This window comes from Panthera leo, chromosome B1 (assembly GCF_018350215.1).
Source record: "Panthera leo isolate Ple1 chromosome B1, P.leo_Ple1_pat1.1, whole genome shotgun sequence".
NCBI lineage: Eukaryota > Metazoa > Chordata > Mammalia > Carnivora > Felidae > Panthera > Panthera leo.
The window spans coordinates 144,102,377-144,122,437 of record NC_056682.1 but is presented as its reverse complement, the minus strand read 5'-3'; the positions used below and the strand labels follow the sequence as shown (position 1 = coordinate 144,122,437).

At 41.5% G+C, this 20,061-nt stretch overlaps 1 protein-coding gene across 1 annotated transcript in view; it reads right to left on the bottom strand.

The window, feature by feature from the left end:
• LOC122218481 overlaps positions 1-18,910 on the bottom strand; it is a 144,609-nt gene extending 125,699 nt beyond the window's left edge. Inside the window, exons 1-2 of the mRNA XM_042936705.1 lie at positions 18,882-18,910; positions 16,158-16,704 (exon numbers count right to left, since the gene is read on the bottom strand). Of these exons, the coding sequence (XP_042792639.1) occupies positions 16,158-16,704; positions 18,882-18,910 (576 nt within the window). The remainder of the gene's footprint in view (positions 1-16,157; positions 16,705-18,881) is intronic.
• Positions 18,911-20,061: the final 1,151 nt, after the last annotated feature.

Sequence of the window (20,061 nt, the reverse complement as noted above, 5' to 3'; positions counted from 1 at the left end):
GTGCCCGTTTCCACAGTTATCAAGTGGTAGAGAGAGACTAAAGTGCAAGTCTATCTTAATCTGAAGCCAAGTTCTCTCAACACTGCCACACTGCCTCTTGATTTGCCTCTATGAGCTTTCTGAATCCTGTACATGATAAGTAAATGTGCTTTATGGCTGAATCCTAGCGGGACTGTTGTGTTGTTTTGTTTTGAGGGATGTGCTAATAATGCTTGTGGTTTCCACCAAGCTCATTTCTGTTTGTCTCGATCATGAAACATGCTATAATTTTAATTGAAATACAAAAACGGGGGAAAGGAGGGGCCATCAGAGAAGCTGAAAAAAATGAAGCTAACAGGAAGAAAGAAGCAAAGAGTAAAGTAAAGCTTGGTGCAGAAGAAATATGAGAGAAGGGAAAAGGAAGAGGAGATAAATTGGAAAGATCTAGAGGATGCAAGTAGAAGAAGATCTGGGGACTTCCTCCCAGGGGTGGTACACTAATTTGGGCCAACTCTCCTGCTGAAGAAAACTAAAATACCCAGAGAGAATATAAAAAATCATGTTATTTAAAGTATCAAGCTAAAAAGACAGTATGAAATTACTGGGCCAGGATCTATAAGAAAATAGAAAGCCAAAGATGAGAGTCTGGAATTTTGCCAAAAGCACAATGGCCAATCAACAAGAGTCAGCTCAGAGGCTGAGCAGTGCTTCTGACATCTTCAAAGGGCCACAGGGAAAAAATGTGTGGTACCTCTGATAGGAAAGTTATAAAGCTTCACTAAAAGACAGTAGAAGTGACCTAAATAAATGGAGAGAAATGTCACTGTTCATGGCTTGGAAGACTCAATACCGTATCAATACCCCAAGAAACAAAGAAGCCTATGGAACAGAATAGAGTGACTAGACATAGGCTAAGTCACAAATGGCACTTGATATAGAGGTGACACCCATGGGATTGGGGAAAAAATGGTTGAGACAACTGGACATCTGCATGAAGAAAATGAAACTTGACTTCCAACCTCACACTCCATCATTACCCATGCCCACCCCCCTCCATTTACACACACACACACACACACACACACACACACACACACATCAGAAAAACCCTTGCATTTATGCATTGGCACACATGACGTAAGCATATTCATGAAATACTGTGTGAAAGAGTAAAATTTTAAAAAATCAAAACAACACATGTACATAAAGAGTAGAATGAATAAATAAACATGTAGAACATTCACATCATGAAATACAATAGTGCCATGAATATTACAACATGGACATACATTACAACATTACGATAGTGCCAAAATGAATATTACAACATGGACATAATGTTTAAAAACATTAAAAATTTTGTTATAGAAAAACTACAAATATATTAAAAATATAGTATTCAACAATGCAAGCGTGCAGGCCATGAATCTGTAAATACAAGTAAGGAACTGATAGATGCAAAATTCAGAAGAGTGGGATACTTCTAGGGAAAAAGGATGGACCTGGGGAAGGCACACAAGGTACTTAACAGTAACAGTGTGTTGTTCTTTTTCTTAAATCAAGGAGTAGGTAAGTGATGCTTTGTATTTTGTTATTTTGTATCTACTTAAAATTTAATAGAAATGTAACAAATATATGAATTGGCCCAATAGTGAAGGGTCAAGTTTGAACTCAACATTCAAATGAGGCCAAAACCAATGCTGAAGCTCACTACCATTGGATGAAATTCTTGAGACAGGATAAATCTGAAAATTTTCCCAGAAAATAAACTGAATCATCAGTTTGATCTGATTATTTAATATATTATTTCTCAAATATTAAAGTTGACATTATAGTGCAGGAATAATCATTTCTCAGCTTCATTAACCGCCAGTGATTCACCTTCCATGCATGGTCAATGTACCACGTATTTACAAAATCCAATAGACCCTTCCTTTCAACTGAAGTTAGCAAAAGGAACTTTTTTTTTTTTTTTTGCCAAATCTAGTCAAAATAGACTACTGCTGATAGTAATGCTGCCCTTCCACTCTAGCAGCAACTGGCTTAAAGGAATTTTGCCTACTCTTCTCTTTCAGGACTTAAGCTCTAGTCAATAGTGATTGTGCAATTTCACTGAAGCAACCTAACAAATGGAATCTCTGTGCATTGCTGGAAGAAGCTGTTTTCAGAATATTTTCAGGAGCAAATGCAGTTTTTTGCCCTCATTTATATTTTTTTTAATATTATGCAAAAACGTACTATTTTAACGTGTCCTTAATCCTTAGATCTACAAACATGACAATAGGGCACCTAAATGACTTCCAAGAGAGAAAAACAGTCTGGATTCCTATTTGCATCTTAGCTTTCATTAGATGCACAATGATTTCACTATCTTTCCTGGAGCAGTGTAAGAAATGAATCCTTCTAGTAGATATCATGCACCTTCAAGTTCATCAGTTAAGGTACTTTTTCAGCAGGTTCCAGCAAATGAACTATTTTATCTTCAAGAGGCCCACAGATTCTCAGTCCTGGCTTGTAGGTATTACTAAGTATTCAGGAAGACTTTAAACATGTAGTTGCTACTCCTTCATCCTATTTGAATATTTTGTATGACTATTTGACAAGGCAATTTTAAAACCTCTTGGATATTATGGTGCTTGTCTTTGGCTGAGGAACAATAATAAGTGGTCTGATACCTTACAGCCAGTAATCTTACCATGGTACCTCACGCTGCGATTCCTTTCTGAACCTACAAGTAAAGGGTGTGAACATAATATCATATCTTTCAAGCCTGAAGTTATTGATACCCTTCACAATGTTGGGGTGTTGTTGTTGTTGTTGTTGTTTTGCAATGGCAATGATAATACATGACATTGCACTGATTTTCCTTTTTAAGTTTAAAATATTTCTTTAAATTGATTTACTGTTATTGGCTGTTTTGAGATCCAGACATCTCTCAGAAAGAGGAGTTCAGATAGAGAGGAGTAGGGGGGACTCTAAGCTTACCTCATCCCTTGAACACAGATGTATATATATCAATTCATTCTGAACACCCAAGAAATCAATCTGAGTACTGAGAGAACAAAACTGCACATGTACAAATAGAAAACGACCACCTCTTAGAAGCTAGAGCTACAGAGAGTTGATTTGGGGGAGAAAAGAGGTGCAGACACTTGGAGGGGAGAGACCCCTGATCATGGAGATAGGAGCGAGAGAGAAAGAAAGAGAAAGAGTGCAAATATGTGCAGGGGATTCCACAAGAAAATCTGTTCCCCAAAACCACTGACTGGGAAAAGGAGAGGGGCTGAATACCACAAGTTTTTATAAGCAATGGAGCACAAAGTCTGGAGTTTTAGAGGTCTGTGCCATGACTAGGGTCATGCCTGGTGCACTTCATCGTGCTCCACTGGGGAAGGAGCATGGCGACCCAGGAGCAGGCAACATGGTTTGAGGCTACCCTAGGATGCACAAGGAGAAACAGTTCCCCTTCTTGGAATGCATTTGGGAATGCCAGCATGACCTCTCCAGGGACAAAAGACCCTGTGGGCACTACTGAGCTGCCTTGTTCATTGGCATAGGAACAAAGACACCGACTGAGGGCAACAAGCCTTGGTGCCGGCTACTGCTGCACTCTACCATAAACTCCAAGCTGCTGCACGGTCCTGTGACTGTTTTCTGGGACAAACCGGCTCCAGGCCACAGCACAGTGAGACCCTCCCCCAGAGGATCAGCACAGGTCTGCGCCCCAGGTATGTCTTAAGTTTGGAGTCTCAAAACCCAGGTGCACCTGAGATAAAACACAAGAGTGCTGTGCTGCCTGGCAGGCGACAGCTCAAACACTGAGTGAAGGCCGGGATCTAATGGAACAGGAAGGGTGACTGCTCTTCTGCGAGGGTTTCCTGAGGAGTGGCAGGCATAAACTCCCTGCTCTGGAGAGAGCTGGGCAATGCTATTTCCTTTCCCACCCCCCACCCCCTGCCCCTCAACACTTACTGACTTTAGTGAGCATAACAGTGCCACCAAGTGGAGGCCAGAGCCACTCACACCAAGCCCCACCCGTCTGTGCCTTGCAGGTACATCTCCACTGGGGCAAGTCTGCAGGAGAATCAGCGCAGCAGGCCCCACCCCCAGAAGGCCAGCACACAGCACAGACCTGTCATACGCGCCAAGTCTACTGATCACAGAGTGTTGCAAATCTTCAGCTTTAAGGAAAACAGGATCTAGCTTCCTTGTGCGGGGGGGGGGTGGATACAGAAAAAGTTACTATTTACTTATTTCTTTATTTAGTTTGGCTCTACCCTTTATTATTATTATTATTATTTTTGAGAAGAGACAGAGCATGAGCAGGGGAGGGGCAGAGAGAGAGGGAGACACAGAATCTCAAGGAGGCTCCATGCTGTGAGCTGTTGGTACAGAGCCCAACACAGGCCTGCAACCCATGATCCATGAGATCATGACCTGAACTGAAGTCAGACACCCAACTAACTGAGCCACCCAGGCACCCCGGCTCTAGCTTCTTTTAACAAGCAGACCAAAACACATCTAAGATCTAGCTTCCTTTTATTTCTTTTTGGACCTCTTCTTAATATAGCCATTACTCTCAGGAACAGCAATATAACAGCTTTTCCTAACAATCACACACAAAAAACAGTTACCTTGACAAAATGACAAGACAGAGGAATTCATTCCAAAAGAAAGAACAGGAAGAAGTAATGGCCAGGGATTTAGTCAATACAGATACAAGTAACATGTCTGAACTAGAATTTAAAACAATTATAAGGATACTAGCTGGGCTTGAAACAAAAAGCACAGAAGACACTAGAGAATCCCTTACTGCAGAGATAAAAGAACTAAGAACTAGTCAGGCCGAAATTTAAAATGCTACAACCAAGATGAAACCCAAATGGATGCCATGACAATGAAGATGGACAAAGCAGAGAAACGAATCAGTGATACAGAAGATAAAATCATGGAAAGTAATGAAGCTGAAAAGAAAAGGGAAAGGAAGGCAATGGATCACAAAGGTAGACTTAGAGAACTCTGCAACTCCTTAAAGCATAATCACAGGAGTCCCAGAAGATGAAGAGAGAGAAAAGGGGGCAGGTTTATTTGAGCAAATTATAGCTGAAAACTTCCCCAATCTGGGAAATCCAAGAAGCACAGAGAACTCTCATTATATTCAACAAAAGATGACCATCACCAAGACATACCATAGTCACATTCACAAAATACACAGACAAGGAAGGAATCCTGAAAGCAGCAAAGGAAAAAAATTCCTTAACCCAAAATGGAAGAGAGATCAGGTTTGCAGCAGATCTGTCCAGAGAAACTTGGCAGGCTAGAAAGGAGTGGCAGGATATATTGAAAGTGCTGAATGGGAAAAACCTGCAGCCAAGAATATTCTATGAAGCAAGGCTGTCATTCAGAATAGTAGAAAAGATAAAGAGTTTCTCAGACAAACAAAAACTAAAGTAGTTTGTGACCACTGAACCAGCCCTGCAAGAAATATTAAAGGGGACTCCTTGAGTGGGAAAGAAAGACCAAAAGCAACAAAGACTAGAAAGGAACAGAGAACATCACCAGAAACACCAATTTTACAGGCGACACAAAAGCACTAAATTCATATCTATCAATAATCACTCAGATATCTCTCAACAGGCTAGGAAACCAGAAGCAGTCAGTTTAGGGACTCCAGAAATGACACTAGAGTAGGCATTTGGTGATTTGGTCTTCTAAAACTTGAAAACAAAGCCACAGCTTGAATGGCACAATTTTAGGTAAAGAGTGAGGCCAAAGCTAAACTTTGGAGCATCAGTCAACTTTAATAAAATAATCAAAAAAATAAAGAGACAAACTTTAAACTAAAGGGATTAATATATCCATTCAACAAATTCGTATTGAGTATTTACTACATGCCATACATTATGTCAGGAACTGAGGATAAAGTAATGAACCAAACAGATACAAGTTCCTGTCCTCACAGAATTTACATTTTAGTTTAGAGAGGTGGGAAGGAACAAACAATAATAATAAATATACAAACAAGTATCAGGTGGTGATAAATGCTCTATGGAGAAATAAAGCTAGGAAGAAGAATCAGGAAGAGTAGGTGAAGTGGAGGAGGAAAGTGCTATTTTTTAAAGCATGGTTAGGGAAGTCCTCATGGTTAAGGAAACATTTGGACAGAAAACTTTTAAAAAAACATACTTTCAAAAGCAGTATTTTTCAAATGAATGGGCAAAGGTATATCAGGTTCATGAAAAATAAAGAACAGAATTTCACAAAACTGTATCAGATAAAAAGAGAATTCAAGATCTAAAATTGCATATAAGAGCAAAAACCACTAATTCAAAGACTTATTAAAAAGGAGAATTGTTAAATAAATTATGGTAAATTTATACAATTAAGTAATGGGTAGCCATTAAAATATGACACAGCTATCCATATCATATTATTGAATTTCAAAAGATTACATATCTAAAATTACATATATATATATACACACACACACACACACATACACACACACACATACAGAGAAAGAGAGAGGTTTTTTTTAAGTCTGGAAGACTATACAACAAACTTTTAATAATGGTACAGAGTGGGAATGAAATTCTTGGAAGAGACCAAGAAGACCTTGGCTTTTACTTATGCAAGTTTATATTATTTTAGAATTTTACAACAAATACTTATTATAATAAAAAAATCTGCTGCACAAGTGTTTTTAAATAATTCAAGGGAAAGTAGAATTATTTCACATTGATGAAGAATATAATTCAAATTAGGGATATTATTTCCATGAACTTCTTTATATACAGCAAAAACATCTAATAAGGCAAGAATAAAGTCATATAAGTATAATAGTAGTGGAAGGATTTCACTCACCATTCTAATCTTCAACAGATTAACTGGTCAAAAACAATGGTAAGGAGACTCTGAATCCTGTCATTAGTAAGTCTGATTTAAGTGCTAGTAGCTAACTCTCAACTCTACAGAAAACAGAACTTATTTTCCAACACCTATAAAAAATATAAACATTTGTCACATATTATGCTACAAAGAGAGTCTATAAATTCCAAAAAGCAGAAATTGTGTAAGTTACCCTCTCTGTTCCCAAAGCAATAAACTGATAAAGATTTGAAATTAAAAGAAACAAAAGTTAAACACTTAGAAATTAAAGGCCAGTCTAAGTAATTCTTAGATCAAAGAGAAAAATTAACTCTTATATAATGTTTAATACTAAATAATAATAATACCATTATATCCTAAAATGTACAAAAACAGTCAAAGCTGTTATCTAAAAGAAATTTATACCACTAAAGTTGCGTACTGATAAAGGAAAACTGCTTGTAATAAATTAAGTATTAAAGCAAAGAAAAACCAAAATCAATGTAAAATAAAGAAAGGAATTCATAAGAGTAGAAATTAATGAATTGAATTAGTAAAACAGTGGAAACAATCAAGAGCTACTTCTTTGAAAATACAAATAACATAGAAAATAAAACGATATGTTCCAGTACTACATGTTTCTAGGTTTTAAACTAGTTTAGTAATTTTCTTAAAAATAACAAACAACTTATGAAGAGTTCTGAAAATGCTATATTATTTTTAACCATCAGGTTCTAAGTGAAAAATATTCCTTGCCACCTGCATCAATACTATTACCCATCCACCCAATCATAAGTGAAATCTATTATTAACTGCTACATTAAAAAGTGCTTTATGCTTTCCAAAGAGTTTTGAGTGTGAGTCTTGTCCCTGACTTGAATCCACTATTGACTTAGAAATGGACAGAAGTAGTAAGCTATTCAGTTTAATCTGTGCATGGAGGGGTGCCTGGGTGGCTCAGTCGGTTAAGCGTCCGACTTCAGCTCAGGTCACGATCTCACTGTCTGTGAGTTCGAGCCCCGCGTCGGGCTCTGGGCTGATGGCTCAGAGCCTGGAGCCTGCTTCCCGGTTCTGTGTCTCCCTCTCTCTCTGCCCCTCCCCCGTTCATGCTCTGTCTCTCTCTGTCTCAAAAATAAATAAACGTTAAAAAAAAAAAATTTAATCTGTGCATGGAGAGTCCCAGCCACTGCTTCCAACCCTGTGGGATGGATGCCCCCTTTCTGGTGCCTAATGACATCTTGGTCAGATTCCACATGCTTCCAAATATTTTCATTTGTTAACTCAGTCCAGTCCCAACTGAAAGTGTCAATTTCATCTATAACTTAAAGTTTTCTCTTTCCCCAAAACATGTTGTACTGCGGCTCCAGGCACTTGGAACAGGGAAGGGACATGGCCTGTTCTTTACACATCTCCTGTCTACCCTTTTAAACCTTCTACCTCCTCCAGGGCTGAGGCAAGAAAGAACACCAGGGGGAACAAAGAATGTCTCCTGACCTGATTGGAAGAGGTTACTATTCTTTCTTGTTACAACTCCTCTGACCCACTATGCCTTCAGAAAGCAAACATTTAAATGCTAACCAAGGCCTCCCCACCCTACTATTGTTCCCTGCTGTGGGAAATCAAGCTCAGCCTCAAAATCTGTCACAAGACCCTTTCCTTGGCTCTAAACACCAGCAACCCATCCCATGGCCTCTGCTGCTGGGATTCTGGAAGGTCTAGCTTGCAGCCTCCTGAGTGACTAAAAACCAGCAAATAGCTCAAGGACCCTCCTCAAAGTCCAGATGACCCACAGGTACCTCACTAGCCTGCTGTGCAGCCACTCCCCACCCCACCTGGTCCTGTCATGTCTTTATAATTCTCTTCTCCTCCACTGGACTAAGAATATGGACAGGTCGTCAGTTCCACTGCCCAAGCAGGTGTCCAAACAGGAAATGAAAAGCTAGCCTCCTCCACTAACAGGCACCTCCCAGTCTTCAAGAAAGACTGTCTTATTATTGTCCCTACCCCAGGGCTTCTAGAAGATGCTAAACTTTTTACCACAAATACTGCATCCTCCAAAAGACCCAATTCTCAGATGACTCCCTCCCTCTCCCAGTCCTCTTCTTACACAGGCTGAGACAGGACAGTGGGGTGGCAGTTGGTAATTGTGCAAGATATGCCATGTTTAGGACACCCTACAGAGGTGGCCCTTTTTCTAATGTTCTCCATTTTGTGCTTTGGCTAAAATTCTAACCCAAGGGGAAAAGTCCCATTTAACATCCTGTTACAAATATATAATGGTTTCTCCATTAAGTTCTGCATCATCTCCCTAAACAATGGAGTTCACTCTGATTCTCTCCCTGAATTCAAAGCTCATTAAACCTTGAACAAAGAAATAGACCTGAGATCCAGTTTCCCTGTCTCTCCAGAATTTTAAGTCTTACTAATCCTTGTCTATGGTCAACCTTCACAGTCGCCGCATTCCTTGCGTCTGCATGGCAGTGTCCCTGAGAGAGAAGAGAGGGAAGCACTAATACTCTTGCTAAAACAGGTTCTTTAGTCAGGAATGGTTTCATCTTCCTGTCCCATAGCATGTTACCACCACACTAGCCACACTGTTAGGTCAGAAATGCCGGGTTCCATCTACTAAGGGATCTAAACCTCCTGGGGCTAGGGGTTAAAAATAACTCAATAAGTATTTAGGGCCTGGAAAGGAAATCAGACCCTGCCAAGTGGTCTGAACACACCAAACCAAATCTCCAGTTCCCTGAGGGGGCTTCACATGTCCCTAAGGTTTTCTGTCACACCTTATCCCCATCATCTCACTCCTTCTACCTGCAAGTTACCCCAGAGAAAAAAGCACCTCGCGAAATGGTATATGAGGAAAGCCGATAATCCAGGCCACTTAAAAGAAATGTTCACAGGAGGATTCTGACTGCCTCTTACAAAAGAAAGAAATGGGGGTGCCTGGGTGGCTCAGTCAGTTAAGTGTCCCACTTTGGCTCACGTCAAGATCTCACAGTTCATGGGTTCAAGCCCCACATTGGGCTCTGTGTTGACAGCTCAGAACCTGGAGCCTGCTTTGGATTCTGCCTCCCTATCTCTCTCTGCCCCTCCCCTACTTGTATTCTGTCTCTCTCAAAATTGAATAAATGTTAAAAATTTTTTTACAAAGAAAGAAATGACCCCCAAGCAGAGTTAAGCCAAAGCCTCAGAGAACCTAATGCCTAGAGAATGAACTGCTGGGAAAAGAATGGCAGCTTGGCATTATCCACTGTGATTTTACCTCAAGAATTTGAAATGCTTTACTTGTAACTGAGTCACCTGCATTGCAAAGGTCCAACTCGGGTTCACTATTATTTAATTTATTTTATGGATTTCACCCTAGCCTCACAAAAGAAAACCATGTGTGAGATTATGGAGTGAATACTGGTGCAGGACTTAGGAAAAGAATAGGTGGTTTGATTACTATTATCTATTCTTCTCAGGACATAAGGGTACAGCAAATACTGGCAGTTAAAGATTTCTGGTGAGTACACTTTTCTTTTGCTTTTTTGTAAGCCTCCCCTACAGATAAGGTAGCAAAGGGGAAGAAATTGGAGAAAAGTTTAAAAGAATCTGTGGGAGCAGATATGCATTATATAACAGTAATGTTTACCTACTCCACAAGATACCAAATGCTGCAATTTATAACACCAGAGTATTTCTAAATGTGACTTCCAGATGTTCTGCTTGGTTGAATGGTGGCCCCCAAAAGTTATGTCCACATGCTAACACCCCAGCCTTTTAAATATGACATTATTGGGAAAATGGATCTTTGCAGCTAGGTTAAGGATCTTAAGATAAGATTATCCCAGTTAACCAGGTGGGCCCTAAATCCAATGACAAGTGTCCCTATAAGAGACAGAAGAGGGAAACACACAGACACCCAAAGACAAAGAGCAGAAGTCCATGTGAAGATGGACACAGAGATTGCAGGGAGGTGGCCACAAGCCAAGGAATACCTGGAGCCACCAGAAGTTGAAAGAGGCAAAGAAGGATTCTTCCAAAAAGCCTTTGGAGGGAACATAATGTGATTTCAGACCTCTGGACTCCAGAACTGTGAGAAAATAAAGTTCTGCTGTTTCAAGCCACCGAGTTTGAGGCCATTTGTTATATCATCCAAAGGAAATAAATACACCCCACAGGACATCAGCGTTTTATTTAGTCGATTATTACTGACCTATTTATTACTACATAGATTATTTAGTTTATTATATAGTAGAGAATTATATTGGAGGATTGGATTAAGAAGATGCGCACATATGAAGCTGAGTACATAAGAAGCTGAGTATGTATGCAGGCCTGCCCCCAAATCCCTAGAAATGACAGAAAACTTTTGTGTTTTTTATCAAGCATAGAGATACTCTCAGGAAACCACAAATTACCTATATATTACCTGTGTGTAAAAGTAAAATTAGATTGGATTTAAAATGAAAACTAGGGGCGCCTAGGTGGCTCAGTCAGTTAAGCGTCTGACTTCAGCTCAGGTCATGATTTCACAGTTCATGGGTTCAAGCCCCATGTCGGGCTCCTGTGCTGACAGCTCAGAGCCTGGAGCCTGCTTCAAATTCTGTCTCCCTCTGTCTCTGCCCCTCCCCCGCTCTCACTCGGTCTCTCTGTCCCTCAAAAATAAACATTAAAAAAAATTATAAAAAAAATAAAATAGAATGAAAACTAAAGCCCCAAGAGGAGTGACATCACCAAAATGACAACCCACATAGGAGATCCTAGCCTCTGTCCCACAAAGCTCAGTAATAGACAGCTATCCATGAACAAAAAGAGCTCTGAGAGAGAGCTTCTGGAGTCCACTTAAGAAACATTAGCAAAACAGTGGAACAAAAATCCTGAGAATAACCACACAAGAAGAGAAGGAAGACACTTTCATTTTGCCTCCTTCATCAATCCCACTGCTCACTGCCAACAGGAACTTCCCAGCTGGAAAGAATTCCTTTCACCAGGAAAGAGTAGGGTGGGCCACCAGCTTCTCCATTGTTTGGGGTGCTACACAAAGGTCTTGCTTTGATCTCACCCCACCCAGGGGGCAAAGCTGAGACAAACAGAGAGGGTTAGGAACAAGAGGGTGAAGGCAGAGACTACCAAGAACAGCCAGTGGGAGTGACCACAGTTCACAGTGACCTGCTCTGTCAACAACCTGCATATTCCCCAGCTTTTGCCCCACAGGTATTCATGTTTGCTGATACCAGCAGCTGCCTGGGTCCTTCCCTTATTCCTACTCTGCCTTCCCCCCAACCCCCAATGAACCTGGGATCTAGACTGCCCAGGACTCTGTGTCTACGTGAGTACCAGACTCCAGCCTAGACCCCCACAGCTGACACCTACTGCCATGTGCACACTCAGAGCTAGATCCTCTAGCTAACTAAGTACCTGCACACCCCTGGTGCAACCCCCAACACCAGCCTCTCACAGTATGAATGTCCAGGGGGATACTGTACAGCCAAAGGATAGCACACTGACAGCCAGAGCCCCGTAGGCTGCCAGTGAGCCCATAGCTGGCCTTGGCCCTTGCTGCTTGTCCTGGCCCCATCAAAACATGTCTGTCTGCATCTGGCCTCTGTCACTACATAGGCACCTACAGCTGGTCCCTGCAACTGAATGTGTGCACACCACTGGCTCCAGCCATCACCACTGCCTGACCTGGTCCCTAGCCACTGGACCTGGAGATGCTACTGAGGACCCCAACAGCTCTTGCAGCCACTGCAGCATGCCCATTCCCACAACAGTCACAAAGGACCACACAGTTGTTTAAGTTGTGGATCCCAGCGGCCTGAGCCAAAGAGGTAACACACTCCTCCAGACCCGGTGCCATCACATGCTCCTGTACTTGCTACTCTGTGCCACGAGACCCAAGTCACAGCAAGCTTCAGCATGTCTGTGCCCACAGGTGAAAGTCTACCCTTACAGAAGTTAGTTCTTAAAGTCTGGAAGAGGTCACTGCTTCTTCAAATGTGTACTTACACAAAGCTACAGGGATCATGACAAATCAAGGAAATATGACTCCACCAAAGGAATACAGTAAAACTCCATTAACTGGCCCCAAAGAAACAAAGATACAGGAATTACCCAACAAAAAATTCAAACTAATTTTTCCAAAGATGCTCAGAGAGCTACCAGAGAACACAAGTAAACAATTTAAAAATATCAAGTAAACAATACAAGAGCAAAAGGAGTAATTCAACAACAAGATAGTTGCATTTGTACATATTAACAACAAAGTATCTGAAAAAGAAACAATAAAACAATGCCATTCACAACAGCATAAAAAAGAATAACATGCTTAGGAATAAATTTGACCAAGGAGATAAAAGATCTGTACCCTGAAAACCACAGATTTTAACGAAACAATGACGAAGGCATAAACAAATGGAAAGATAACCTATCTTCATAAATTAGAAGAATATTGTTAAAACATCCATACCACCCAAAGCCATCTATCAATTCAATGCAATTGTTATCAAAATTCCAATGCCACTTTTCACAGAAATAGAAAATACAATCCTAAAATTTGTATGGAACCACAAAAGACCCCAAATAGCCGAAGCAATCTTGAGAAAGAGTAAAGCTGGAGACATCATGCTTCCGGATTCAAACTGTAAAGCTATAGTGATCAAAACAGTATTGTAATGTCATAAAAACACTCACATAGACCAATGGAACAGAATCAAGAGACCAGAAATAAACCCTTGCACATATGGTCAACTAATAGCTGAAAAGGGAGCCAAGAGGGGTGCCTGGGTGGCTCAGTCCATTAAGCGTCCGACTTCAGCTCGGGTCATGATCTAGCAGTTGGGGAGTTCGAGCCCTGCATTGGGCTCTGTGCTGACAGCTCAGAGCCTGGAGACTCTTCAGATTCTGTGTGTGTGTGTGTGTGTGTGTGTGTGTGTGTGTGTGTGTCTGCCCCTCCCCTGCTTGCACTCTGTCTCTATCTCTCTCAAAAATAAACATTTTTAAAAATTTTTTTAAAAAGAAAGAAAGAAAAGGGAGCCAAGAATACTCAATCAGAAAAGGACAGTCTCTTTAATAAGTGGTGTTGGCAAATCTGGAAAACCACATGCAGAAGACTGAAACTGGACCTCTATTTTATACTATTCACAAAAAATAAATCAAAATGGAATAAAGACTTGGGCGCCTGGGTGGCTCAGTCGGTTAAGCGTCCGACTTCGGCTCAGGTCACGATCTCGCAGTCCGTGAGTTCGAGCCCCGCGTCGGGCTCTGGGCTGATGGCTCAGAGCCTGGAGCCTGCTTCCGATTCTGTGTCTCCCTCTCTCTCTGACCCTCCCCCATTCGTGCTCTGTCTCTCTCTGTCTCAAAAATAAACTTAAAAATACTTTGAAAAAAAAAATGTTTAAAAAAAATGGAATAAAGACTTAAACATAAAACTTAAACCATAAACCTTTAAGAAGAAAGCATAAGGTCTTGACATTGGTCTTGGCAACAGTTTTTTGCATATGACACCAAAGTACAAGCAACAAAAGCAAAACATTAATAGTAGGAGTATATCAAATGAAAAAGCTTCTGCATAACAAAGCAAACAATCAAAAAAATGAAAAGGCAACCTATGGAATGAGAGAAAACATTTGTAATTGTATCTAAGATAAAGAGTTAATATCTAAAATGCGTGAAGAATTCATATAACTCAATAGAGGGGGAAAAATCTGACTTGAAAAATGAGCCGTGGAATCAAAAGACATTTTTCCAAAGAAAACATACATACAGCCAACAGGTATATAAAAGGGTACTCAACTTCACTAACCATCAAGAAACTGCAAATCAAAATCACAATGGGATATCACCTCACACCTGTCAGAATGGCTATTATCCAAAAGACAAGAGATAACAAGTGTTGGAGAGGATGTGGAGACAGGAAATTCTGTGCACCTGATTGGAATATAAATTGCACAGTCACCATGGAGGTCCCTCAAAAAATTAAAACTAGAGGGGTACCTGGGTGGCTCAGTCACTTAAGTGTCTGACTCTTGACTTGGGCTCAGGTCATGATCTCATGGTTCATGGATTCAAGTCCCCAGGCGGGCTCTGCATTGACAGCTCTGAGCCTGGAGCCTGCTTCAGATTCTGTCTCTCTCTCTCTCTGTCCCTCTCTTTCTCTCTCTGCCCCTTCCCTACTTGTGCTCTTTCTTGCTCTTAAAAATAAACAAATAAACGTTTTTTTTAAATAATTAAAACTAGAACATGTGATCCAGCAATTCCACTTCTAGATATATATTCAAATATAATTAAAACAGGATCCTGAAGAGATATCTTCAATCTTCTCACCACAAAAAGGAAATGGTAATTATGGGACATGATGCAAGTGTTAGCCAAACACTGTGATCATAATCATTTTGCAATTTAAGTGTATCAAGTCAACATACTGTGTACCTTAAGCTTACACAATGTTATTTGTCAATTGTATTCCAATAAAGGTTAAATAAATACATATAGAGGTGCTTGGGTAGGTCCACAGGTTGAGTGCCATACTCTTAATTTCCACTCATGTCATGATCCCAGGGTCGTGAGATCGGAGCCAGCACTGAGTTCTACACTGAGCATGGAGCCTGCTTAAGATTCCCTGTCTCCCACTGCCCCTCTCCCCTACTTGTACTCTCTCTCTAAAAAACAAAAACAAAAATAAAAATAAATCCATACGTACATACATACATACATCCAAAGCCCCAAGTCTGTTCATCAGAAAACTTCTGCAAAAAGCGGCAGCTGCTCCTGGGATGCTCTCAGTTCTGAGTTAGCGAATAAGGAGAACCCTAAAGGGACCGGAAACGAACTCTTGGGGTAATTTGTCAAGGCCCTCCAAAGGACCATCCAAGAGATCTGTCCTTCCCTCTAAGCAGGTAGTAAAATCGTGAAGTCATTAGCCCCAGGAAGCGCAGTGAGTGTGGGTTCTTGGGCAGGATGCTGGTTAGAAGATGAAATCTCCACACTCAGAAGACCAGGCTACTCTCTGCCTTACCGGAACCCTCCCAAACCTCCTCGCAGTCGCTAGAGGCAGTCTGTGATAAGCAGATGCAACATTCAGGAACAGGAACTTGCACATTCAGAAACCAGCACCCACTACTGTAAGAGGAGGGGGTCATGTGGGCTCAGGCCGGAATGCCGCAACCACCAGTGGTGCTCCCGGGAAGTGCGGTGGACATCGCACAAGACGAGGCGGACAAGGTGGCCAAGCCCCTCCCCCCCACATACCCCGCAGCGGGGCAAGCCCGACTGCCCGACGTCCGAGCCCGAGGGATAGAAACTAGAAAGAAAACCGCCCTCACTTCAACAATGCATAGGTGGCGAGGCAGTTTCTCTGAAAAAAAGAATATGGCGCTTTCTGACCCCATGGCGTCCTCACGCCTCAGCAAGCTGGCTGACGACAAGAACCTGAGCCCGGCGGTAGTGGAACACGAGGAGGACAACATGAGACGCGAAGCTGAGAGACCGCACATGCGCATCTTCACCAGCGGCTCCCTGTCCCGCCTCCAGCACGTTCTCGCGTGATCTTCCTGCGTGTGACGTGGATTGCGGCGGTTGCCAAAGTCTTGTGTTCCCGTGCTGCGCTTGTGTGAGTGACCGTCACCAGTCCCCCGTTGTGGCCTCCTTGCTTTGAGGCAGCGATAGCTGGATGTCAGGGACCTGTCCATGTCAGAGACCTGCAGGCTCTCCGGGGTCTGCCGCACTGAGACCGCAGGGCAGCTGGAGTGGACTCCGACCGCAAGGGCAGCCTCCTGGCGGACCTGGTGTGAGCTCCGTGAAGTCGGACCACGTGAGGCAGGCGGGTGAAGACGATTGCATCCGGCAAGAGGTACTCTCCTGTAACCGCATCTGCGGAAGTACCGGGGGTATGCACCCGGAGGGGTGCCCGAGAGCTTTCGCTGGCGCTCTCACCATTCGCGAGCCTGCTGCCTTTTGCCAAGATCCTCCTCCAGCCTGGAAGCACCTGGGCATCTTCACTGAACGAAGGCACCCACGCCAGTGACTTGCTCAGCCCCAGACCCCGGCTTTCCACAACACCCCCAGACCAGCCTCTGGGCCTCCAGAGGCCTCCGTCCCACCCATGTTAACCACACAGGTCTGCTTTCCACCGCTCTGTTGCGTCTGGTTTAGCCTCTGAATATACCTCAGCGCCTGCTCCACTTGCTTCTTTCCTTAGTCTCGCTATAATGATGATTATTCAGATGTTATGGTCTGCCAAGTGTCACCTGGAGGCATTCTGTCTGGAAGAATTCAAACAATGCAGATGAGCGAGAGTCCCCTAGACTTGGCCACCCTGCCTGTGTCCTTGCTGTGTCCCCTGGCCACCCTGGGGGCCTTTCCCTGTGCCCCCACCTCCAGCCTGTGGCCTTTGCCGCCTGTGCTATGGCCATCTAAACAGTGTCACCTCGTTCTTCCTGTACTGTTCTGTGACATTTCTTTCACCTAAGGAGTCTGGAAGTTATCCTTGGAGTAATTGCCACCACCACCACCACCAGAAACAACAAAAAGATTTAAAAAAAAAAAAAAAAAGGCAGGATCATATAACCAGGTATCACTAATAATTTAAGGAAAACAAATAGCATGAAAGAAGCATCACTGTTTAAATTGAAAAACTTATACACAAGTGTGACTGACTTGCTAGTTGCCTACCCAAGATCCATTCTCCTTTTCTTCCTTACTACCAGAATTTTGATGAATGATTTAACAAAACTCTACCTCTCAATCATGTAAGAGGAAAAACAGATCTGGCCACTGAGATAGAAGTCTGTTGGGTATTTAAGGGTAAGTTTTGCTTTCCTAATTGTAACAGAGCTGGCCAGTTGTCTCCTAATATTCATTCTTCTTTTCTTTAGTCTTGTTATGAGCTCTGATTTTAGCCCAGTCTATGGCTTCCTAAGGGGTAGGGGGAGACTCCACTGGGAAATTCAGTGGCATCTCCCTAGCAGCTAAGTGTGGTCACATGACTAAGTTCTGGCCAGGAGATGTAAGTTCATGTCCTCCTTGTTCCATTTTCTTGCTAGCTGGGATAAAGAAATGATGGCTGAATCTTGAGCAATCATGTTGGATCACATTAAAGAAGCCGCATATTTTCAATGACAGAACAAAAAGAAAAGCTGCCTAGGTTCCTGACACCGTGTGGTGGAATATCAGCTCTGGACCTCCAGATTTAATTAATATAAGAGATCGATAAACTTCATCTTTAAATCACTATAATTTTGGATTTTGTCAAATGCATCTGTCATACTAACATGGATACCAATCCTTCCTTCCTCTTTACTATGTCTTTCCTCTTCTGGTCTGTAATATATACCCAATGCTTCGTAGTCATCTTACATCCACAAGGGTGAAGCCACATGCTCAAAATGGCAGGATACAAAGAAGAAAAAAAATAAAATTTAATTTAAAAAAAACATACGGAAGGAGCCTAGTCCCTAGATGACAACTCTGCATGTTCATTTCTGGACTTTTTAATTCATGGGAAAAATAAACTCACTACTTGTGTAAGTTATAGTTTGTTGTGATTTCTGTTACTTGAAATTTAATACAATCCTATCTAGTACATCTCAAAGGAAATAAAGCTGATACAGAAAAACAAAATTTGCTTGTTGTATCCATGAAATAAGAATAGGCTGTTAATGAAAATGAACCAATTTTAGATCCTTATAATGAAAATATAAATGGTTTAAAAACAAATCAAATGGACATAGCTACAGAACAAATTAATGGTCTATGAGAGGATGTTGAGAAATTCTTCTTGACTATGGAATACAATGTCTGAAATGACAAAACAAATGGAGAGTATGAACAGAGTTGTATTAGTTTCCTAGGGCTGTAGTAACAAAGTACCACAAACTAGATGTCTGAAAGAACAGGAATTTATTGTTTCAGTTCTGGAAGCTAGAAGTCCAAGATCAAAGTTTTGGCAAAGATTGTTTATTCTGAGGGTTATGGGGAATAATATATTCTATGCTTCTCTCCTAGCTTCTGTTGGTTTATTGGCAACTTTTGGCCTTTTTTTGGCTTACAGATGCATCACCACAATCTCTACCTTCATGTTCACATGGCATTCTCCCTGTGTGTCTGTGTCCAGATATCCACTTTTTATAGAAACACTAGTAATACTGTTTACAGGTGAGAAGAGACAGAATTGAGAAATGGAGTATTTTTTTTTAATAATGGCAGAAAAATTTCCTGAGCTGAACAATGATATGAGTCTGTATGTAGAAAGACTCCATTGAGTACTGGGAAAGATAAATGAAAAAAAACTTAGTCCTCAAATCATGATAAAATTTGGCAAGAATAAAGACAAAATTTTTAAGTGTCCAAAATAAAAAGTAAAAATTATACTTCAAAACAACAAAAATTAGATAGACATTGACTTCATATCAATATGACCAGAGGCAAGAAAACACTGGAGCAATATGCTCAAAGTTTTAAGGGAAATTTTTTTTCTTTTCTTTTTTTTAGAGAAAGAGAGAAAGAGAGTGCAAGCCAGGAAGAGAGAGAGAAAGAGAGAGAGAGAGAGAGAGAGAGAGAGAGAGAGAGAGAGAACCTTAAGCAGGTTCCCTGCTCAGCACAGAGCCTATCATGAGGCTGGATCCCATGACCCTGGGATCATGACCTGAGCTGAAATCAAGAACTGGACGCTCAACCTACTGAGCCACCCAGGTGCCCAAGGGAAAATTATTTTTGAACGGAGAAAAACTATAATTCAAGTGAGAGGGCAAATTAAAAATATCAGCAGCGCAGTAACTGTTGATCCAACTGCTGCAGAACCTGATTAGTTCCAGGCCAGTTAGAAAAACCCTATTCTTTTGCTAGGGCTTGGATCAGAAATGAATAGTGACACATTCCAGCTGAGACACCAGAGAAATTTGTTGGGCCTCGGGAGAAGCCCCTCCTTATTCTCCTTGGGCTGGATCTCTTCTTCCTACTAGAGTGAACATGTGAAAATATTGTCCATGGCTATAGCAGTTACCCCACAGCTACAAAAAGAACCAGATTTAAGACGAAACTAACACCTACAGTGCCTTTCTTAACTGGGATTCTGCAGAAGAATTAAGGCCTACTGAGAATAACTTGTGTGACTATTTCTCAGTTCTCCCAAGGATGATTCAGAGCTAGGTACCATGCTAGATGAATAGAGTGTAAACTTATTTATTACATTCAATGGATGTCTTATGTCATTAGAGCTTAATTTCTAGA